This window comes from Polyodon spathula, chromosome 3 (genome assembly GCF_017654505.1).
Source record: "Polyodon spathula isolate WHYD16114869_AA chromosome 3, ASM1765450v1, whole genome shotgun sequence".
Lineage (NCBI taxonomy): Eukaryota > Metazoa > Chordata > Actinopteri > Acipenseriformes > Polyodontidae > Polyodon > Polyodon spathula.
The window spans coordinates 66,916,682-66,941,448 of NC_054536.1; the positions used below are offsets into that span (position 1 = coordinate 66,916,682).

The window sequence follows — 24,767 nt, forward strand, 5'->3', positions numbered from 1 at the left end:
GTGCATTTCTAAGCAAAGACTCAACCATGAGCACCAAGGCTCTTTCAGAAGAACTCCAGGACAAAGTTGTTGAAAGGCACAATCAAGGGATGGGTATAAAAAAAATATTAGAGGCCTTGAATATCCCTTGGAGCATGGTCTAGATGATTATTAAGAAGTGGAAGGTGTATGGCACCACAATGACCCTGCCTAGATCAGGCCGTCCCTCCAAACTGGATGAGCAAGGAGGAGACTGATCAGAGAGGCTACCAAGAGGCCATTGGCAACTCTTCAAGAGCTACAGGCTTTTATGGCCAAGACTGGTCAAAGTGTGCATGTGACAACAATATCCCAAGCACTCCACAAATCTGGCCTGTATGGTAGGGTGGCAAAAAGCAAGCCATTACTCAAGAAAGCCCACCTTGAATCTTGTTTGAAGTATGCAAAAAAACATTCAGGAGATTCTGTAGCCATGTGGCAAAAAGATTTGTAGTCTGACGAAATTAAAGTTGAACTTTTTGGCCTAAATGCAAAGCGTTATGTTTGGCACAAACCCAACATAGCGCATAACCCAAACAACACTATCCCTACTGTGAAGCATGGTGGTGGCAGCATCATGTTATGGGGATGTTTCTCATCAGCAGGGACTGGGGCACTTATCAGGATAGAAGGGAAAATGAATGGAGCAAAGTACAGAGGAGGAAAACCTGCTGCCCTCTGCAAGAAAGCTGAAACTGGGACGGAAGTTCACCTTTTAGCATGACAACAACCCAAAGCATACAGCCAAAGCTACACTGGAGTGGCTAAGGAACAAAAAGGTGAATGTCCTTGAGTCACCCAGTCAGAGCCCCGACCTAAGATACTGCTCTATGCTTTTCCAGTGTTGCCACTGCTTACACTGTGCTTGGAGAAGATCAGGCAAGACAGCCAGCCGTGGGAATTTGCTGGCCCATCGTGACCAACAGTTCTGCAGCTCAGGGGACATCTGAGTCACCTCAGATTATCTGACAGGGTCACTGTCACCTTCAAGAATGCCAGGGCAGCATCTACCCTCTCCCAGTATGAATAGGGTGTCTTCCAGACATTGTGTCAGTCACATGCACTGGGTCTCATTTGATGAAGGGAAATCTCCCTTCACACTTAATATCCACCTGTCAGCTATTTCGGCTGACAGGTAGATATTCGACTCAGTCTCCCCAGGAGGACACTGGAGGAGGAGATGACGTCTGATGCTTACAGGGGTCTTAAAGGAGCAGCTTTGATGTAGGTGCTGAGGTAACTGGGGCTATAAGAGATAGATCCCATTAGGTAAGGGTTACATTTCAGGGAACCTTATGATAATAACCTAACATTCAGCCTGTTTCAGAGGTGAGAGCCAGGCCTACACATGGAAGTACATGCATCGCTAAGAGTTTGCATGTTTTACTATGCTAGGGTGAAAGATGAATGTGGTCTTACACCAAGTCACTACAGAATACCAGTGGATATGCATATTTCAGGTGTTCTTAGTAAAGCGGAATCCTAGTGTACTGTGTGCCCCTGGACTACTAGTAAAAAGGCTTTAGAGACATGAAAATGGGTTGTCTCTCTCATGACTAGTTACGCAAATAATATTCATTCCCTTCATCATTCTGCACTGTATTAAAACTGCATTTCCCAGTTGCAAGTTAGCTTTAGTCATGATGGACAAGACAGCACCTCTGACAGACTGACAGGTGATTATTGGTATCATTTAGAAATGATCATGAACTGCAGACTTATTACATTATCAGTGCCATCTTTGCTTCCCTTGCATCATGTATTGTGACGGGTATGAAACAGGTTTGGCTTGTTATCATTCTACTAAAAAAATCTACCAATTCAGCTCCTGTCTGGGGGATAATATTAAGAATACCATTTAAAAAGTTCAACACAATGTACAGAAGTAATTTTATTTATTTATTTATAAGACATTTTGTTAAATACAAAAAAAATTCAACACAGTGATAAGAAAATAATATTGTTGAGTTGTTTGCATATAAAATTAGAAAGAACTGTATTACACAGTCAGACATAGCATGTCCTCTACTATACATTAATACAAGCTCTCTCTGATACAAAAAAGCTTCAATATCCTAGTGTAACTAATAAAGAAAAGTGAAATGTGTAAGAAACTAAGACATCGGTAAAAAACAAACAGATATTTACATAGTTTGGCTGAAAAGAGATTTCCCGTCACACTGTAACTGTAATCCTAAATGCAGTTTAACTTGGAAATGGCTTCACTATATTGAAAGACAGTGAAGGCTTTTCAAACCAACACAGTTTCCATGTAGTTTAGCAAATATTTGAAACTTGGTACCGCAACCCTAAATTGAGCATTTAAAAAGGTAAGCCTTATATCTGTGAGAAAGAGTCCAGTAAGACCACACAACTATAACGCAGACATTGGTTACTTTCCATTTGTTAAATTATTGGTACAATATTTTTACACCGACAGTGGCACTGGACATTTTATTTACACCTTCCACCTCCCGGTCTTCTGTTTTAAATCTGACAACAAATAAACAAGAAGTTTAAAAAATAAATGTGTGAAAACATGGAAGTAAATTGTGATACAAATCAAAGTTTTTGAAAGTGGGTGTAACGATTGACATACAACTGCTTGAATGACATTATCCTTTAAAAAGATACCTAAAAGCCTGACAGGTGTTTTATGTGTTTGCCAGGACACTACCCTTTAACATGTACATTTTAGCTTTTGGCCATGTATCTATTTCTCACAGAAATAAAACAATTCTGCAAAAATGGACTTTTCATCGTACCAATAACACATTACCACGCCATTTATATAATATTATTATTATTTTTGTTTGCAACAGGTAAGTCATGATTTATATGCAGATACTGTACTCTTCACACCTTATATGGATGGTATTAAATAATCCAGTGAATCCTGTGACAAATTTGCAATAAATAATAAAACCTTGAATTAATTCCTTTACATTAAAGGTTACATTTAGTGATGAAGACTGGTTAGGAGCCCTGACTAGGATGGTTTCCTACCAGCAAGTGGCGCTGTCCTAAAGATAATTCCATCAACGAGAATGCGTGAAAGAGTTCCAGCTCTTTGTACAAAAGGGTTCAAACACAGTTTGGTCTTATTGTTGCATGTTCAGTATAATACTTCCTTATTGGATACCCTAAACTGTGCTAATCTATATAAAAACCTATTTTTAGTGCTACTTAAATAACAAAGACAAATTCCAGCTCAGTTCAGCATTCAAAAGCAATGCGGTTTTTATATTGGGTCTACATTATAAAACAGGCAGGTTTCAAGTTATTTCTTTACAAAAAAAAAAAAAAAAAAGTGTTACACAGTAAAATATATCATGGAGTTGATGAAAGAAATGGGGCTTTTCAAATATAATACTTACTCAGGCATCTTGTCCATGAATGCGAGCAAGATGCAAAGGCTTGGCAAACGTAAATGAACGACATTCTACAAAATAATATTAGCTTGTGGCTACAATTTATTAGGCTTGTAAAATCAATGTAAACAAAACAATTCTATCCTGTATCAAATACAGTAGAATCCACCTAATTGCACACCTCTACCTTAGTCAGGGAAGGCCGTTTGCCTTATTGCACAAGGTGTTTATAACCAAATGCAATTTGCATCAGTTTTTGTTTCATAAAATTAAATCTTTTTGTTACAAAACTAGTAACAAAGAAATGTGAAGGTTAATTTAAGGATAGGAAAACAGAGGCAACATTGTTTGGTATGTCTTATGTAATATAAAGCACATTTATTTTCCTTTCATGAAAAAATGCAACTATGATTTATGGTTATATCCTTTGAGTTTTAATGACGTTTGGTCAGTGAAACCGTTTAGTCCTGACTACGTGGTAAGCATGATTCCATTTTATATGTTCAGCATTGGCGGTAAAACCATAAAAAAAAAAAAAACTAAATCAATAAGACGAATGGGAATGCCTTCATCGTGTTATACCTATTGTTCAACCTCAGTGTCAATATTTGTGTGCAAGAGACTGTGCAGGTACTTTAAACTAACCTAAACATTAAGAAAATGATAAAACACGTTAATCGATTTTTTTCTTCAAATAATGACTCTCCTTTTACATTTCTGCATACAAAAATATTAAAACATTACTATTAATGGCTTTTATTGATCTGACTGTAATCAGTAGTATTGCTGTATGATACAGTACTGTATTCTTGTAAATACAGTAAATATCATTATGTTCTTGACAGTTACTTTTAAGAAAAGTGGTAATTGAAAATTAGCATGAGGGGTTATTTATACTCTAATCAAATTTCAAGACGAAGTAAGAAGGCACGTTTCAAGCACAAAACTTAATCCCTTAATTTAAAACACATACATAAAACTTGATCGGGTGTCAGCAGAGGGACATAATATGGATGCTGTATTCTTTGATTCAATTCCTTGTGCAATTAAGAAGCATCTACTGTATATTTTAAAATGAAAACAATTCTCAACAGTTTACAATGGATCAGAGTGTTTAATTTTGTCTGATTGTTTGGGAATATCAACCATTATAGCAGCAACATTTCCTTGGAAATTACAAAATGAAGGTCAGAACCAGTTAATCTCCACAGGAAAATTGTGGTCCCCTCGTAAAAAAAAGAGCCAACCCACCTCTTTTTAGCTTTAAATTACACAGTATACATTTTTTTGTTATACCTTAATTAGTGTTTCTTTCAATTTTGATATTCTGTAAGACACAGGAGATGCAAGACTTCAGAGCAGCGTCTGCAAAAGAAAAAGGTTGGTGTGAATTTTAAAGCGTGATAACGGTGCCGTCCTCCTCTACTCCTCCTCTGGGCAGGACTAGGCTGTGTCTGGGGTCTGTTCTCAAGCTATTGAGGATTTTGTGGAGGCTGCCGTTGCTTTCCTTGCTGATGGATCCCCTGCTGCTGTGGTGCTGGAGAGAGAGCTCCTTGTGCAGTCTGAAGCTCAGGTTGTTGTTGCCGTTGCTGGGGTGGGACTGTACAATAGCGGTGGAGGCGTTGGAGATGGAGGAAGGAGGTCGTGGGGGACTGGGTGGCATTGGGAGCTGGCCTCTGGAAGAAGAACGTTGGGACAGTGGTTTCGAAGGAGGCGTTGCCGTTTTCTTGGGTTGCTTGAGGCTGCTCTCAATGACAATATCGGCCTCCTCATCGCTGTCCATGTCGTCCGGGTGGAAGTTCTGAAGAAGGTGCTGGTTGAGGACGGAAGGGGGAGGCAGGCTGTGATGGCTGGTGGAGCTGCCACTGTCTGTGGACTGGCCCGAGCTGCCGGAGATGCGGCTGCTGCGGATGATGTTGTTGCGCTGGTTGACAGGCTTCACGGTGATGATGAGGTTATGGCTGTTGGCTATCATCATGTCCGTCACCTGGTCCAAGGTCTTGCCCGTCACCTCAATGCCGTTGACCTCCAGCACCTCGTCGTTGACAGCCAGGAGCCCCGTGCTCTCTGCCAGCCCGCCCGGCACCATGCGTGAGATGAAGATGCCCGGCACCTTCTCCAGACCGTGGGGGGTGACCCGCACACTGGTGCCATCCCGGATGTAGAAGCCCAGGGGTTTGTCAGAGCCGTGGCGGTAGAGACGTACCCGTCGGTGGGTCTCGGGCAGAATGTCCACATCGATGATAGAGGATACAGGCCGGAAGTCCTGTGGCATGCTGATGCTGATGTGCGGCCGCTTGCGGTTGACATCGTTGCGGAGGGTCACCACTGCCTTCTTCCGCCTTGTCAGGGTGTTGGTGCCGAAACTGCTGTAGTCGACTTCCTCTGAAATACAAAGAAAAGAAAATTCTTAGAAGAGATACCCATGAAGGTGTCCATGAGTACTGACAGTCTGTGGATTCATATAAATCAGTCATTTATCAGAATTTCCTGCTACTGTACTAGCTGAACTTACCATTTACCATTATTGAAAATAAAAATGAAGGATCACGATCACCCATTCAGTGTTCAGAAGTCGTACAAGTTTAGGGATATATCTTGATACTCGTATCAACTGTTAAAACTAACTTTTTTTTTTTTTTAGTTCTGAAAACAGAACGTTTGTTTTTAAAGTTAAATAAATAGGTACCACTACTTGTAATAATAAAGACATGTTAACAACATGTAAAGCAGAAGTAGAAAGTGAATCTTAAAGCACAGTGAAACACAAAACAAAGTAATTAGAGATGTTATGAAATGACACCAATAACAGCGTCACCCCCTGTGCTTAGACAGCTGCTGTCTACAGGGCTGCCTGCCAGGCGAAACACCAGTGCTTAGCCAGATAAGACTATATAAACAAGCAAATTCCACAGAGAAGCAGCCTGGCAGACTTGCATTGGGCTGGCCTCTACACCACTGAGAGTGTGCTTATTCTCTCCTCTGGGGAGTTGTGGAGCAGGAATTGACAGCTCTGGAAAGCACTTCAAAAGGCAAAATTACTTCCACCAAGGAGAGTGGCATTTCAGGAAGCTTGGGAACCAGGCCAGAGGATCATTACATCAGAAACTGTTGTTCATCTGACCAACAGGGGGCCTAGCTGCTTGCAAAGGTACAGGCAGAGAAGGCACCCTCCTGGATCCTGATGCTTTCTGGAGAGATTATATTTTGTTCACCACAGCTAAAAAAATGCAGACAAACAGTACTGTCCAAGTATAAATACACCCTGGACTGTGCTGCTTACTTGCAACTTTCCAGAACTCTGTGTGCCCAGGGTGAAATGTAAAAAATATTTTATATTTCCTGGTATACAAGCAGGGATGCCCTTTATAAACAATGATTTCAATGTCAGCCGTACAGTACCTGTTTTTTTTTTTTTTTTTTTTTACGCTTTACAACTAATTTTTGTGGTTCAAGAGAACCCCAGCAACTATATGTTCAAACATTGAACTGAAACCTGTGACAATTACCAGGCCATTTTCTTTTAGACAAAGGGTAACTGCAAGGGTGGAGATGGGGGATGTGGTAGACAACTAGATTACTTTGAAATTTACTTGTTAATTAGGATAGTGATGTTTTGTGAGTTGGGGGTTCATTATCTTGGATTGAGGTTTCAGAAAGAAAGCACAGAATGTGGTCTTGCAATGTCAGGATTCAGCTGAACCTTAGGTTGCAGAATCAGGCAGGCATGAGGAAATGGGAAGACACACAATGAAACAGGGATACTTATTCTTCAGGGTTTAAGGTAAACAATTACATATTTTCATCTGAACTTGACCGCACATCTTTAGGTGGGTTACACTGCAATTTGGATTTTCAGTCTTAGTCATGATAGACACTTTGCCTTATGAATGGATTAGAGTAGTCGTTTTTGAAGTTAAAGAAAAGTCAATGTGAAAACAAACAAAGCACATGTAGCACCTTCTTTTGTCCTGCATCTCCTTGTTGTGCAACAGTAATGGAAACAAAATATATTCAATGACACACATTTGTAGTAGTAAGTCTTTTTCAATATAATTTTCAGTGTCTTCATTTCAACATTGAATAACGTGAAAATGACTGATGAAATCAAAAAGCTTCGAGACGGACTACGGGCCATTTTGTAGAATGAACTTGCTTCAGATTTCCAACTCTAACTTTCCTGAAGGAATTAGACAGTATTCGTTGTGAAATTTCTCTGTATTCCTGAAGGATGACTGAAAACCAGGCTCTGCAAACCATGGTGGCCCAAAACTCTGCTCACCATGTTATGGGACATGCTTTTTGTCCAGACCTTGTCACATTAAGTGTGACCTTAATCATAAACCTTTTGTGACACATTTGTCTATAGAGACCCAGCAACAACTATAAAAATGGCATCAATCTCCACAGCCTTCAGCATCCTGACTGCACCAACATGTGTACAGACTATTTAATTAAAAAGATTTAATTAAATACATGTACATTTTAAATGGTTAAAATTAGGATTTAACAATAAAACTGTAGATATTAGATTTGCATTTTATGGTACACGTCAATGATTGGGAATAAAACAAGGGCTACACAGCTGTAGTGGGTGTAAATTAACACTAGTGGCATTGTATATTTCTTTTTTGCTTTGATGCTAATATCAACCAGCTGCAGCCAAGAGTGAACCTCATTTGGTCTCCTTTTCTTGTTCTGTATGAGTGCCAGTAGCGGAAAGGAAATCTAGATAGAACAGTGCAACTAAAACGTGACAAGCAGGGCACACTGCATCTGGACAATCCAGTAGCAAGTGGTTGTGAGTCAGCTCTCCTCTCTGAGGCAGCAGGGAGAGACGCCTGATGTTATAAAGTGGGAGGTCTTAGCAACAGCAGACAAGCTGGGGCTAGCAGCAAAGGTGGAGTGAGCCACTGCAATGTCAAGTAGATCTTTTAAGGCAGGTCCCTATGCATCATACTAATACAAATAAATGCATGAAGTAGTTCATAAAAATACATTAATGAGTACATTTTGTAGGGAAGTGTTCACACTGGACATTAAAACAGTTTCCAGAGGGGCCCTGAGTCTACATAGTTTCACAACTGGGTGGGACCAAATCGACAAGTAAATTGTTTCCTGACCAAGGTCACAAAATTATCTTGGTGGCTAAAATGTGATTCAAAGCCACCACCACCTCTTATCCTTTTACTCAAGACCAAACATTAAGTCCTGTACTGTAACACCTTGCATCTGTATTTGCTGTCCTAAAACAATTGTGGTTTATACCGTAACTTGGCAATTATTAAAAGTATAATCTCTCTCATATGTTGGCAGAATGCAGCGCTGTTCTTAACTTGGCTGGGTGAGTGATTGAGAACTCTCTGATCAAATAAGATGGATGTTTTGAAGACAGCCAGATGGAATGCTGTGATGTCTTGGGGAAGAGCTAAATTCAGCTAAATTCTGAAACGTATGTGTCTTATGATGTTTAAACGGCCACACACCCACATACACACGCACACAATCCTTACCTAAACTAACACAACCGTTCCCAAATTACACTTGAATGTCTCATAGGCGTGCGCTGTTGCCTAACATAACAAATAAGATTAGTTATGTCCAACCGTTTTATTTATAGGCATCAGGGGTATTGTAAAGCTGAATTTTAGGAGGGAGAAGCTGCAACATTTCTTCCACATCACTTAACTCCTCCACTGAGATACATTTAAAAAGGTAATGCCAAAAGTAACTAATAAAATGATATAAATACATTATTTCAGTTTATTGTATTTTAATCTTACAGAAAGACTACCAAGAGAGCTGTGAATATCAAAACTCAAGCCTAAATAGAGAGAGGCTCAGTGAAAACAGAAAGCTTGAACTTGTCACAATGAGAGTTCATACAGCAACTTGTTTCAAAAATAACGGGTACAGTTCGTGGGATATCAGTGTTTTGTGCCACCAATAACTACTGTAGAGCTCTTCCACTGATCTGAAGGAGCAGCTTTGCTACCTCAGGTCAGTTAAGAATCTATTGACTCTCAATGTCTTTACAAACTACAGCACAGAAGTCTTATCTGCTTTAATGCTTGGCATATTTGGAAGCCTGGGTTCAAACATCAAATCCAGCTCAGGTGACACAATGTAGTGGTCTGAAACTCAGTGGACACCTCATGAGCTGCACAGTTGGAAGAATGCTCTTGAAAGAGTCCCAGAACCGAATAGCTGGTCGTGTACAGGTCAGCACTGAGGTGCTCTCACATAGCTGTGAGGGAAAGCTATCCATCCATAACTTCAAAACGTTCATTCAAAGTATAAGGTAAAACCTAGAAGAAATAATGTTATGAGAGCAATGTTTCAACTAGTGCCTTCACCATTGTAATGTATGTGGTGATATCGTTACCTACAGAATGGTCCTGTGAGTTACTGTGGAAATATCCCCTTTAGAGTTATATTTTTCTTTCCCTGCATTGCTTTACAAATCTGTAGGAAATAAATTAAAATGCAACATACTAAAAAGTCGATAGGGTTATGCGGTTCTTTCCATGTTTCAATGGATAGTCTTGTTTTTCTTAGCAGCCCCCTGATACTTGCACTGGGGTAGAAGTATTCCGAGTGCAGCCTTCCTAGTGCTGCAGGGATAATACCTTCACCCCTTACAGTGCTGGAATGGAGATATCAGCCACAGTGTTGCCCAACTCTGTCACCTGACTGGCCCGAGGCGACAAACCAGACTCCTCTCCAGCCGGACAGTCTCTGACACATGGAATTCCTGCAGGCAGCTCCACAACAGGGACAGGCGAACAGGCTGCTATGGAATACGAGGGACACAGTTATAACTGTAACACTGCCATTCCCTGCCAAACCACACGACAGACAAATAAGGGGGTTCAAAAATCATTCTTTGTTGTTTTAATGATGTATTTCACAAAACCAAGTTCAAAATGAAAGAAAACCATCCTCAACACTGCAGTAAATATTGTAGGCAGTTTGATGGTTTTTTTTTTTTTTTTTTTTAACATAAAAAGGGTAAAAAAAAAAAAAAAGTTTTATAGTTACTCGGGAGGAGACACCAAGGCCTGTTTCAAGCCCTTCACCGGTTGTAAAGTTTTATGGGTATTGCCAACGAAATTAATATGCTACATTTGGGCATTTAAAGTATAATATATAATAGCCCAATAGTATCAGGAGGCCTGCAGTGCAGGTTTTATATTTAAAGGAGCCCTTACCCTCAGGTTGTGTATTTAATGAAGCCCTTACCCTCAGGTTGTGTATTTAATGGAGCCCTTACCCTCAGGTTGTGTGTTGAAAGTTGCCCTTACCCTCAGGTTGTGTATTTAATGGAGCCCTTACCCTCAGGTTGTGTATTGAAAGTTGGCCTTACCCTCAGGTTGTGTATTGAAAGTTGCCCTTACCCTCAGGTTGTGTATTTAATGGAGCCCTTACCCTCAGGTTGTGTATTGAAAGTTGCCCTTACCCTCAGGTTGTGTATTGAAAGTTGCCCTTACCCTCAGGTTGTGTATTTAATGAAGCCCTTACCCTCAGGTTGTGTATTTAATGGAGACCTTACCCTCAGGTTGTGTATTGAAAGTTGCCCTTACCCTCAGGTTGTGTATTGAATGTTGCCCTTACCCTCAGGTTGTGTATTGAATGTTGCCCTTACCCTCAGGTTGTGTATTGAAAGTTGCTCTTACCCTCAGGTTGTGCATTTAATGGAGCCCTTACCCTCAGGTTGTGTATTTAATGGAGCGCTTTTTCACATCCTTATATTACTACAAGTATACAAGTCAATGGAATTTCTAGCAGCTGGAGGAGACCTGGACTAACCATTCCTGACTTAGAAACTAAAGTTTGGGAGGAGGGAAAACCCTCAACAACCTTGCCCTCTGTTCATTTCATTTGTTTGTTTGCAAGCCTCCATCTCAGCCACTGTTACCCAATTATCAATTCAATCAGCAAGTCAAAAAGGTATGTAGGTAATAGTAAACAAAACAAGTAATGATAAATGCATTTTACGTTTTTTCAAATATTGTAAAATAATGTTTTGTGTTTTCAAGCCTCTTCGTTTTACCGCAAGTTAAACTTTTTTTTTTTTTTTTTTAAATCATTATGGTTTGAATAGATGCATGTAATCACAGATTTAAGTTAAACCAAAATCTGTTGTTGCAGCTAATTGTAAATCTAATCCATGAATAAAATTCATCAATGTGCACAGCTTTCTTTCTAAGCGTAGCTGAATTCATGACCTCTTGTTTTGTTAATATCTCGAACGTTTGGGCTACTCAGGTTTGCCGTCTTAGGTTTCTTAATATTGCAATTTTGGTCTTAAGCGATTATGCATATAAAAAATACAGCACATGATTGTGTATAATAACATTTATCACTAAAAACTCATTATAGTCTACTTTGGAATGCAAGCAAAGCTGGGAAGACAATTGGGTGCTTGTTTACAGTAACTGCAGCTCAAAGCGCTTACTCATGAGGTGCAAACTGTTACAGTTAATTTATCGGCATTAGTTGACTAACCTGTAGATTAATTTGTGCACATTTTTAATAAAGGCAACGACATTATAGCAGCTGTCCTGCATAGTAATACTAAAAAAGCAACAGACTCTAAAAAAAAAAGAAAAAAAAAAAAGCCCAATGGGAATTTTTATAATTTTTTTAGTAAATGTAACACATTTTCACAGAACAACTGTTCTTTTGGGCCACTGTCAGTCACATACCTGAAAACACAAGACAGCTGCGTTTCCATCATCGGTTGTTTAATCTGCCATTCTAGCTACGTACTTGGCTTCCTTCCTGTACTACTGAAGCGTTAAGCTGTTCGGATCTTGCTACACGTACCCAAGAATACTGTGGCTTACTGACAAGTGATTGCTTAACATGCTGTCAGAAATCAGAGAAAGTAATTCCACATAATTACCTCTATTTGAAGAATTGGTGCCTTCACCATGCCCTCTTTCATAATTTGAATGTTGGAAATGGTGAGTATATCCTTTCCCTTCCTGTGTCAGTTCAGGTATTTGTGGTGTTACCTCAATTTCTTCTGAGAAAGTCCTTCTTCAAAATTGATTTGTAACTAGAATCAACTACAATGTCTCCATTGTCTTATGACTTTTTTTTTTTTTTTTTTTTTTTTAATTTGTAAAAAGCAATTTTAAATATTATTTCAAAGTTCTCAATATAATTCTCAATAATGGTCTCTACAATAAGCAACATCGTGCAAAATATAGCTATTTTTACACCCTACCCTAGCATATTTATGTCCCCGCCTCTTCTCACGAATGACTGGGCAGCTGTAAAGCAAGGGTAGATCTTTCACTTTCCCATTGGTTAAACTCCCAATTATGTCCTGCCTCTGCTCACTCATGATTGGACACCTGTATAACAAGGAGCAGATCTTTGACTCCCACCGATTCAACCTACTAAAGACCTGCAACTGTCTGCGTTCTGCCTCCGCTCACTTATGATTGGACTGCTTCGGAGTAAATGCATGTTCTATTGGTTGATTTCATTTCATATACAAAAATAAAATTCTGCACGACTAAATTGTAAAACAAAAACAAAAAAAACTTGCAATCAACTCTTTGTTCCCTGTATAATTATAGTTGGCCACTAGTTGGAGTGTTTGATTACCTAAAATAGTCTTCAGGTGTGGGTATAAAGTTCACCTGATCATGCTTAGTAAATTCTTATAAAGCCAGGAAAGGCTGATTTCAGTTTGGCTTTGACAAGGGATGAATCGACATTGCTGTATCTTTGAGGAATTTGACAGACAAAGTCTTAAATGTAAGATTTGATTCAAAAAAGGAGAACTTTCTTTGTGATTATATTATTCACTGTGTGCAATAATAAGAATGGAGTAGTCTTCTTGTTACTTAGATTAGGGAAAGTAGAGGAGTTTCATTTAACCCCTAATAGTATTAATACAGGACCACAAACCAGGGTTAGTTTTCTTTTCTCTTTTCTTAAAAGGGCAAGGAGCCCAATGTATGTAAAAACAATTTAAAAAGTGCATCACTGCACTAAAACTCCAGTTCCTGAGTCAATGAGTTTCTAAAGACCACTAAAAAAAGTGATCATTGTAGTTAAGTTGCATTGCCATCCTGACCACTGGGGCCCTCTACCACAATATATAAATATATCTGAAGTATGTGATTTGTCAAATTTTCAGTTGGGCGGGGGTGGGGCAGTGGTTAAATTAAACAAACTACAAAACAGTAGGCAAGCCTCTATAGTAAAGATACTTCACTCATGTGCCAGAACCTGCCACCATGCAAATGCAGTTATTGTATGTCTAATCAAGTGTATTTCACTGCTGTGTCAGCGAAGCGAGTTGGGTCGGTCCTGCAAAGAGTGCTAGAGAAAACACACTCTCAACTTAATTAGAGTTAACCACTGATAACTACAGGTCATTAAATCAAAATAAATAAAACAGACGAACTGACATTAACGTACCTAATCTGTTGTTTAAAACTTTCTTTCATATCATATACATATAATATATATATATATATATATATATATATATATATATATATATATATATATATATAGATAGATAGATAGATAGATAGATAGATAGATAGATAGATAGATAGATAGATAGATAGATAGATAGAAACACACACACTGACTGTACAAAACATTAGGAACACCTTCCTAATATTGAGCTGCACCCCCTTTTGCCCTTAGAACAGCCTCACTTCGTCGGGGCATGGACTCTACAAGGATTCGAAAGCGTTCCACAGGAATGCTGGCCCATGTAGACTCCAATGCTTCCCACAGTTGTGTCAAGTTGGCTGGTAGTGGATCTCTACTCCGAATAGCTCGTTCCATCTCATCCCACAGATGCTCAATTAGATTGAGATCTGGTGACTGGGCAGGCCACTGCAATAAGCTGAATTCACTGTCATGTTCGTGGAACCCTTCCTGGACAATCCTAGCCCTGTGGCATGGGGCATTATCCTGCTAAAAAAATCCATTAGCAGATGAATACACTGCTGCGATGAAGGGATGCACCTGATTTGCAATGATGTTCAGATATCCTGTGGCATTCAAACGTTGCCCCACTTTTATCAAGGGACCCAATGTGTGCCATGAAAACACACCCCACACCATCACACCACCACCGCCAGCCTGCAAGGTTGACACGCGGCATGATGGGTGCATGTACTCATGTGGTTTTCTCCATACCCTAGTCCTCCCATCAGCGTGAAACAGCAGGAACCGGGATTCATCAGACCAGGCAATGTTTTTCCAATCCTCCAGTGTCTAGTGTTTTTGTTCCTTAGCCCACTGCAACTGCATTTTCTTGTGTTTTGCTGAAAGAAGTGGAACTCTGTTAGGTCATCAGCTGCCATACCCCATTCGTATCAAGGTACGACGAGTTGTGCATTCTTTTATGGGTCTTTCGGTACCAATGTTGTACTGGACTGTCAGTTGACTGACTGTAGCCCGTCTGTTGCTCTGCACAATTCGTGTCAGCCTCTTTCATCAATTAAAGATTTTTTCTACCACTGGCCTGCCATTGGCTGGATGTTCTTTGGGTGGTGGACTATCCTTGATACACATGGGAAACTGTTGACAGTTAAAAACCCAGCAGTGTCGCAGTTCTTGACCCACTCAGACCAGCCGAACTGGCACCTACTACCATACCCCATTCAAAGGCACTTAAATCTTTTGTCTTGCTTATTTACCCTCTGAATGGCACACATACACAATCCATGTCTCAATTGTGTCAAGACTTAAAAATCCTTCTTTAACGTGTCTCCCCTTCATCTACACTGTGGATTTAACAGGTTACATCAATAAGGGATCATAGCTTTCACCTGGATTCACCTCGTCAGTCTATTTCATGGAAAGAGCAGGTGTTCCTAATGTTTTGTACACTCAGTGTGTTAACAAGAATATACTGTATATGTGTGTGTGTGTGTGTGTATATATATATATATATATATATATATATATATATATATATATACACACACACACACACACACACACACACACACACACACACACACACACACACACACACACACACACACAGTATATTCTTGTTAACTAAAAAAGTAGCAACAACAACAAAGTACACTTATAAGTCAACCAAAAATAAATAACAAACTTACCCAATCCAAGAACTGAGGATGTTGGATTATTTTTAGCAAAGCAGTTTAGCTTGGTGGGAACTGGTTTCTTGCTTCTTTATCTTTCCAGTAGGGGTGTCCTCAGCAGAGTGATGGTCAGGATGAAGAGTTGAGTATGGCTGCCTCTTCCAGGGCTCCTTTACCATCAAATCATCTTTCTATGTTGTCCACTAATGCTTGGAAAAAGTGAGAGCAGAACCCTGCGAATTTCTGTCATTCTGCTTCAGATGTTCTACGATTGGAACCTCATTAAATGCACTGGTTCTTGAGCACTCCTGTTTCACGACACTGGCATTTGTATTATCCTTTTCCTTCACAGCACGTAGGGCTTTTACTGCAACCTGAACCTCACTCTCGGCAGTGATAGAGGTGGAGTTCCTGTTATGAACAAATAGGGATAAGCCCTTTAGGGTCTCAAGGGCATCCTTCATTATGGCTAATTCCACCACAAATAGCCATTTTAACATCTTTCCCATTAGGCCACCAAATTTTGTCTATTGAACAAATTTCAAGTGCTGGGTAACTATCCGACAGAGCCGTCGCAGATGCGCAGGAAGATGACAGCCAGCGGATGTCGAAAGCTAAACCAACTTTAAGTCGGTGGACACAGAGGTCAGAAGCCACTGCTTCAAGTTGCCTTTGAATACAGCGAATACAGCAAATCCAATAAGAACTAAAAATGACTTGCCTCGGTAATGGTTCAAACAGCATCATGAACAGCAAGTTCCAGTTGCAAAACCCACTAGCCATCTTCGAAGTACATCTTCAAATGCCACACCTATTGAGACTGGAAAGTAGTTCATCTACAATTCCAGCACCAGGCTTCAAGTTCACAATGCTAAAAAAGTAATTGCATGGTACATCATTCAAATGAAATTCGCATATAAAAGGCAAGACAGGTTTGAGGAAGATGTGCTTTCATCGATCAGGATACGGAAAACATTCTCAGAATCAATTATATATGCTTGCAGTTAGCTGTATTTTTTCAGATTTTGCTTCTTCAGGGCTGCTTTCAACACTTGGCTTGATTCTGTTTGTTTTGTAGGATATCTTCACATTTACATGAGACTTGCATGTTCCTTTGTCTTGTCATTTAGTTTCTTTTACAGGATGTTGTGGTTATGCTCTTGATGAAAGCTCGGTCGACATGAAGACATTCTTTTGTATGGGGTCCCAGATCACATGTTACGCAAATCACTGAACCACTATCATTAGTTTGCAACCAAATCTACAATAGATTTATGGTTGGTTCTCTTTTAAATTTTGTTAGACCTATACTGATTATTTTTTCCAACAGGAATGCATAAAAGAGTAGGTAAGTACACTGACGCTGATGTCAACTACTGACGTTTTAAAAACGTGTTCGGTTTAGTCTTATTGACCGAGTCCCCTAAAAACAGTTTCGTCTGCATTCGCAGATTCCAAAGTGCTTAGCTACTCGCGAGAAAACAGTCCATAGAGACTCTCAGAAGGAGCAGCAGTGCGCTGAGTAGACTATATTTCATTGTAATTGCAAAATATATTAATTAGGGGGGGGAGGGGGTGAGGGGGGGTGGGGGGCCCTAAATTTATTTGAGCCTGGGATACAAAAAGCAAAGCCAGGGAAATCCCCCCATCAATTCGCACCCTGAATAACATAATTGTTGAAGGGAATTCAATTCATGGGAATTTGTGAATTGCAAGCATCTAAAAATGCTGAAGAAGTACTGAGGAACAGAATGTACAATCTGGCTACATTTAACATTATTTCATGGGTTTTAGATGCCAGCACAGAAATACTTTGATTAGCGTATCCGTTTGTCAGTCTTACTTTATATTCAGCAAAGCAACTGCAGCGAGTTATCTGAATTACAAAGTTTGCATCCATGCATATTTCTCACGATAAAACCATGTAATACAATTCACTCATTAAATTCAAAACGACACAAGCAAGGGGCTCCCACTCCAACACTTTAATAACAGTTGCATTTAATTAGGAGAATGAATTGTGTGCGTCTGAAGGACTGTAATTCTCTGCATTACTGAGGCAAAGGGGGGGCGGGGGGGGGATCTTGTAAATAAGAACTTTTCCATGCCAGCTGAAACCACCAATCTTTTGCCACCAACTGAAAATGCCTTGTTATGAATGACACAGCTCAAACGGTGAGCAATACTATTGTAAAATCCTTTGCAAAACATATTTCACAGTGTTTTTTGGCTTCCAGCCACACACATCTCAGTTCCAGTAGCAGTTATCCAAGCAAGAGCCAGACGCTTACTCTGCAGTTTAAACTCAAGAAAAAAATTAAATAAATAACTGCTGCCGATACAGCCCCCTCTGACAACCCCTTCTAGTGCATGTTTTATTTATTTACTTCTTGATTTTTAATGACTACAGGCATGGCAATTTAAAGCAAACAAATACAACATCGGGAGCATTTATCATAGATATTTAAGTTGTGACAATAATAATAATAATAATAATAATAATAATAATAATAATAATAACAACAACAACAATAAAAATTAGGCTTGGCATACTTGTTCTAAATGACTTGAAAAAAGTGCAATTACAGTAGATGCTGGTTATTAGCAACCCTGATAAAGACAACTTTCGGTTATTAACAACATTTTCCTAGGAGCCAATCCCATCCCATAGACTGTAATGTTAATGGAATTCTAATATTACCAACTGCACACCACTTATTGACAACTTTATTAATAGTTGCCAGTGCTACAGAGCGCACTTGCATGATTTATGCACATACTTCATGCAGCTTTATTATGACAGTGACTTCGCAACTGAGTATTTCTGGTGGACTGAGGCAAAACCATGGCTTTGAAACTGGCTACGAAGCTGCATGCAAAATTGAGATGGATTTATAGCGGGAAGTGGTACATTGTAAAAAACACACAACGTTGGACAATTTCTTGCTTTAAAATTGTGTTCTTTTCTCATTGTAAGGACAATTGTAGTACATCTTTGTGTAGCACTATTTAAGCCTACTCACTTTTTTTGTTTTACACACACACAAAGTAAATAGTTCTATATTTAGGTATTTAAAACACACATGTATTTCAATGCCATATTTGTACAACTACAGTACATATCGTTGTTCCATATAAATACACTTGAAAACAGGGGATTTTCGCTTATTGGCAACTTTCAGTTAATGATAACTTTTTGCTAAGAACCGAGAGGTTGTTAATAAGCAACATCTATTGTACTAGCAAATACCTGGTCATTGTACATACATTACTGTAATTGGTGGACATGGTTATAGAAAATAAAACCTAAAACACAATTCCATTTTTCTTTTATCTGTTTATTCATTAATGTTTCTAAAAAAAATTAGCTAGGTTGGGAAAATGCTGCAGACTCAAACCTTCGACAGAGAATACTAGGATTTAGACCAAAAGACTGGGAGATGCAGTGTCTGTCCCACAGATCTGTCACTGACCTTGAGTCATTCAAATGTGTAATATTATTTTGACTATGACAGTTATTTTCTAGTTAACAGGAGGCAGGCATCGTTGTTGTCTAAAGCTCTTGTTTCTGTTGTTGTTCAAGTGGTCTTCCGATCTCTTAATAAGACAAAGCTGACCCAACCAATTCATATGCCGCATGTAACCCAAGCTGGATTGCATCCCTGGACTCAAGATGTATGGTAAAAGTGATGTGAAGAGCCGCCCAACAGATTCCTGACCTTTGCTCTGAGCCCTCCTTCCCCTCCTCTCCCTGGTTCACTCCTGGTTTAATATTTTGGAACCAGTTACAAACAATTCACAATTTCAGCAACAACTGTTATTGTAATTGTGAGTTCCAATCATGTTGTTATCTGGAAAAGATTAAACTGGGTTAAATTGCACCTACAGGCCTTTCAAACAATGATGTTTTGGAAAGCTCTGTAACATAATCCCAGTATCACGAAGGTGTACTGTTACAACACCGTTTTACAAATCACAGTTTCTGCTAAAACAGAAGGAATACATTTGAGGCCCCTGTAGAGTCAAAACCTGGACATGGTTAAAAATCACACGCACAGAAAAAAACTATTTATAACTTTTCAAAGCTGCCTTCAAATTCCTCTGTTTGGAGAATCCTGTGAGCAGACTCTGCTGCTGTTTTCTAAAACTGCATGTGCAGATTGGGAGCATAAACCCTCCCCCACCCCAAAGTAAGTTTACTTTGCTTAAATATTTTTTGTAATTAGTGCCCCCCCCCCCAAAAAAAAAAAAAAAAAAAAAGAAAAAAAAAAACACACCAAAACATCTATTCACTGCTTGGTTTCCATTTCACAGAGAAGCCTGCGTGAGGGTATGTGGTAGTAATAGAAAATGGGTCTAAAGGGAAGAAACAGCATATTACTGAAAATTGACAAAATCTATATATAGGCAACTAGTTTGAGATCACAGACATGCATTTTAGGTCTTACTTTGTAGTGAGTAAGTTCATGCTTTTTGTTGTGCAAGGCACAAAGGAGGAGGTCTTTAAAAGGCTCCCCCCAAATGTTTTGAATTTTGCTTCCTCAGCACTGTGTTCCCTTCCCCCTATGGTACTGTAGAAGAAACATCTGGGACAAGTTAAAAGGGTTGCATAGCTTGGTGGTGTATTTTTCCTTTTCTTTCTTTTTAAATTCTTAAGTTCGGTTTTTCCCTTCAATAAAGCATATTATTACATAGAATATTAATTATAGAATTAAACCGAGCAGATATTGCAATCAGCCCCTTCCCTTCTATGGAGATATGAATCCAAAGCAACAAATTTGATAGCCAAGCGTACTACTACTTTTTGACAAAAGATAGTCAATATTGGTCCTTTACTAACCTCTTGCTTCACTGCAGATTTTTGTTTGTAACCCCCCTCCCCCCCCCCCCCCCCCCCCCATTATAATCACCTCCTAACTCGGTGATTCACATGCAACTGTATTTCAAAGCCCCACCCTAACTACACATACTGAACTTGGTCTGCAGCAAACTCAGTTGTGAATCATCCATATGCTCTCTATACCAAATGTTTTAAAATTCTGACTGCCCCTGTTTGTAGGCAACAGCATGCAAGATCTTGTATTAGACTGAGGTTGTAGCCATTATTTTTGGTCAGTAGGTCATTCAGAGTAAGTGCTGAAAACAGTGGGGTCACTGTTTGCTTGTACCACATATTTTCATTCAGGTTTTTATTTTCCTCTCCAGTAAACTCCCTCCTAGTGACGCTCTGCCAGTCCCTTTCAATTTGGAGACAATCATTTTACTCAGTTCCTGAGGGTGGTCGTAATAGAGCAATAAAGGTAAAACAGACAATAGCTTTAATGACGTACTATTTCAGCAATTACATTGATACAGAATACTTTTAACAATTTAAAGTGGTTTACCCTCAAATGTTTTGCCATTATTAAAATGCTGTCTCTCTTGGGATGACTTGACTAGACTTGTAGCTTGAGTGACCCGTTGCCTAGAACGCTTTGGGAATCTATGGAAACCCATTTCCACCCATTTTTTTTTTTTTAAATGTTGATTTACTATCTCATAATTATGACTTACCTCCTCATAATTGCGATTTACTATGACAAGTCAAAATTACGAGACAGTAAGTCATAATTATGAGAAAGTGGAAATTTTGGCGGAAATGGGCTTCATAGAAATCATACTAGAGTCCAGCATTTTTTTTTTTTTATTACAGAAAAAAATGTTCAGCACTCAGTAGCATGGACTGTTTGTGGCAATATTAAAAAGGACTCTGGTGCAAACAGACTAGCCAACTCCTTCAGTGTAACAGTAATAGAGGGGCACCAGCGTCTGAGTGTTAAGTAAGGTAACTGTTAGCTCATTAGACTGTGGCATACAGATGCTAATTACTCAAAATCGTAGATTCTGCACTCGATACCCTGAATCAGAATGTTCTGTTCTTCAAACATGGTCTTGCTCATGGGCACCAAAAAATAAATAAATAACAGAATATCAATCTCCAAACTCCTTGTATCCCTGGAAACCAGCCTGCAGGCCCAAATACAGATTCCTTATGCAAAAAGCAATAAACAGGGGACTGAAAAGAGCAATTGTAAAGTTTCCCTTATAAACTGTTTTTCCTTAAGAATACTTACAAAGCACTGTACACGTGGCTATTACAGAAAACTGGTTGCAGATGTACAGTATCAGCTTGCAAAAATAAACTTGCACATCTGGCTTCATGTCTGTGAACATCAGCAAGATAAAACAACTGAAGACTGGTGGTCAGGAGTCAAATTCTCACCTAACCGTGCAGTGACTCTGTAGATTCCATTCTGAACGTATGTTTTAATGAAATGAACTCTACGCTTTGAATGATACAGACCATTATTTAATTTAAATACATAAGCAGGTACTAGAATTAAATCAGAGCAGCAGCCAAGGTATTGTTCCAGCTTTCTGCTTGTCCCAAATACTGGCAAAGCAAAGAGGAGTTGAAGAAGGTGAAGTATGGCAGAGAATAAAGCAAGGCAAGGAATATCTCAGTGTTAAATGTGAAAGATGTCAAGAGATGTGAATGAGCTGACTCTCGCATGCTACTGAGAGCTGACCATAAATCTACCTTTACTTAACAATACTGTACTGCATTAGCAGGAACACTCTGCAGCAAATGTAAACATGCATGCTCACAGCTGGTAATTGAGTTGTCAGTTGAAGTGATCCTACTTATAGTAAAACAATTATGTTTAAAAACATAAAAAAAGTTATTAATTGTGTAAATATCTTTGACCCTGGACCTACAGATCTACACAGATTTGAATAGTGCTCTCCCCAGTTAGGCACAGATTCCCTGCTGTGTGGAAGCTGATGATATCCCTGTAGCAACTCCCCCAGATCAGAGTTTCAGTGCCCCATTAATCAGCCGTCATGACCCCAGCCCTGTCACGGCACCACCAGGCAGCACATCAGTAACACACCGCTCTTTTCAGTCATCAAAACAGACTTAAACCAGACCTGGGACAGATTAGCATAAGAGGCTTGAGAACAGGCATGAAAAAAATAAATAAAAATCCCCCAAAAAACTAAACAAGATAAGGTACTGAGTCCAGATGGAAACAAATGCTGTAAAATAATTCCCTAAAATAAGCTTCAAACATTTTACAGTTGCTGGTATTGTATTTCCTCGTTTGAAGCCTCACACAAGGTACTGTACTCTGTTTATTTTGAACAAGTAACAAAAAAAAGGGTATTTGTCACAATTATGGTCACATGATCATTGACCACTGCTGCGTGGTTAACCCTGTTGTTGGGTTCCAATGGGGCCCTTGTGCTATACACAGTTTTACTCTTCTGGCATGAATACTTTTAATACCATGCCCTACTAACTGTAAAATCACACTGTATTACAAAACTATAAACAAGTCTTTAGGCACTGGGTAATTCCAAAGGTAGTGTTGTAAGGATATAAACTAGTCTTAGGAATGAAAGCTTTAAAGCAACACTTTATTGTTAAATCTATGCCTTTAATACTTCACAACAACAAATATAACCATCCAACAACTGAGACAGCTATGGGAGGGGGCGATACTGGCAGACAGAACACAGAAACTACTAAGTAGTTTTCAATGAAACTCCCCAGGCCGATGCAGGCTATAGACAGACATTAAGACTCTCCATACTGGCACCCAAACGGTAGGAGCTGTGGATTGCCTTTCAAACACATAGTTCTTTCAAAGGGCACAGAAGAATGAAAACTTTTGTTGGTGTTTCTTAACATATGATAACCTAACCATGGTGATGATTTAAAGAAATGTAAATCAGAACAACATGTAACAGTTAAAATATGATCCCACCATCTGAAAGAAGCTTACCCATGCAAGTGTTTGAGATGCATACTGTACAACAATCTTATTGAAATTATTATACTGACTTTAAATAAAAACAGTATAATATCCTAGTAAGTGATCAAGTTTTTGATAACTTCTACCAACATAATTTTTTTACATGTATATACTATGCATACACAATACAACGTTTTACGGTTTGGCAATTACAGTATTCTACTGGTTTTAATTAATAAATCCCAAGTGAACAAAGAGTTTATATGTTTCCATTACAAAACTACCCTATGGCAGAGAAAATATCCCTAAATACACCTCTCAGATGCAATCGCTTTTCTGATAATTAAAAGGGCAAATGAGTCCCGGATTATCCGATTCTAACAGGAAACAACTCACACATTGAAATGCTCCAATACAGCCGCATAAATGATCAGGCATCCGGTTTAACACTGCATGATACTGTAGAAAATTTCAAGCTAATGAAACAGCAATGCATTTTCCTATATTAGTAGTGTACAATGAACAGTGATGAATGGAAAATTAGGTTTGTTAAATAGAACACAATACATCTTGTGTACAAACCAGTGTTTTAAACGCAGTTGTGTATGATTCATTCATTGCCTACCCCAATATGGTAAAAATTATAATAGAAATAATTTTCCACAATCCAACAATCCAGTGGTGTATTGAACTCAATAATATTCAAATCTGCATGACATCTTAAATAATCTGTGCAGGCTATTTATTTAATACAAGTTCCTACTTTATTTATATGTAACTAGGGGTACAACCCTAAATACACATACTGTACAAGTGTGTGTGGTTACAAAAAAAACAAAATACAATTGGCCAATGCTGAACATAAACAAAATATATTATTGTGACCAGGCAGATGGATTCCCTGCACTGAAAAGATCCCCTCCCACCAGCAGGGGGAGCATGGGGGACCTGTCCATCTGGCAGGCGCTGGCAACTACAGGGTTAACATTCTGCAGGAGTCGGCCTGCTAGGAGGCTGGTGGAGGGGAACGAGGCACACCTTGTTCCAAGCCCAGGTAAAGCGGGCGGAGCCAAGGTGTACAAAAAGGGGCAGCCTCTCCGGCGATCGGTACCAGTGTTGGATAAAAGCCTTAACCTTTCTGTGTGTTTCTTCGTCAGACTAAGCAGAGATGTTTTCTGCCTTTTGGTTGCCAAGGAATGGTTGAACGTAGGACTGTGGTATTTAAAAGACCAAGACTTGTAATTCAGCTTCTCTGTTTTTTTATTATTTCACAACCAAAGTCAACTGACAGTTGCAGGATGTGTCAAATAATTAGCATTACTCCACTTTCCAGCAAGCACAGACTAGTAGGTGTACATTCATCCAAGAACCGCCTACGCTACCTTTACACAATACACAGAAACCCAGTAAGTTACCTGTGGAAAAAGTTTGTACACGTAAGGGAAAGGATGACAAAATGTAACAGGTCTCAGGACAAC

General features: G+C 39.2%; 1 protein-coding gene across 2 annotated transcripts in view; it reads right to left on the minus strand.

Moving 5' to 3' along the window:
* Window positions 1–3,301: 3,301 nt before the first annotated feature.
* The window catches only part of LOC121313338 (partitioning defective 6 homolog gamma-like), a 59,467-nt gene continuing 38,001 nt past the window's right edge, over window positions 3,302–24,767 (minus strand). For both annotated transcript variants that reach the window (XM_041245749.1, XM_041245750.1), the window contains one exon: window positions 3,302–5,774. In XM_041245749.1, coding sequence (XP_041101683.1) covers window positions 4,783–5,774 — 992 coding nt within the window. In that variant the 3' untranslated portion in view covers window positions 3,302–4,782. The remainder of the gene's footprint in view (window positions 5,775–24,767) is intronic.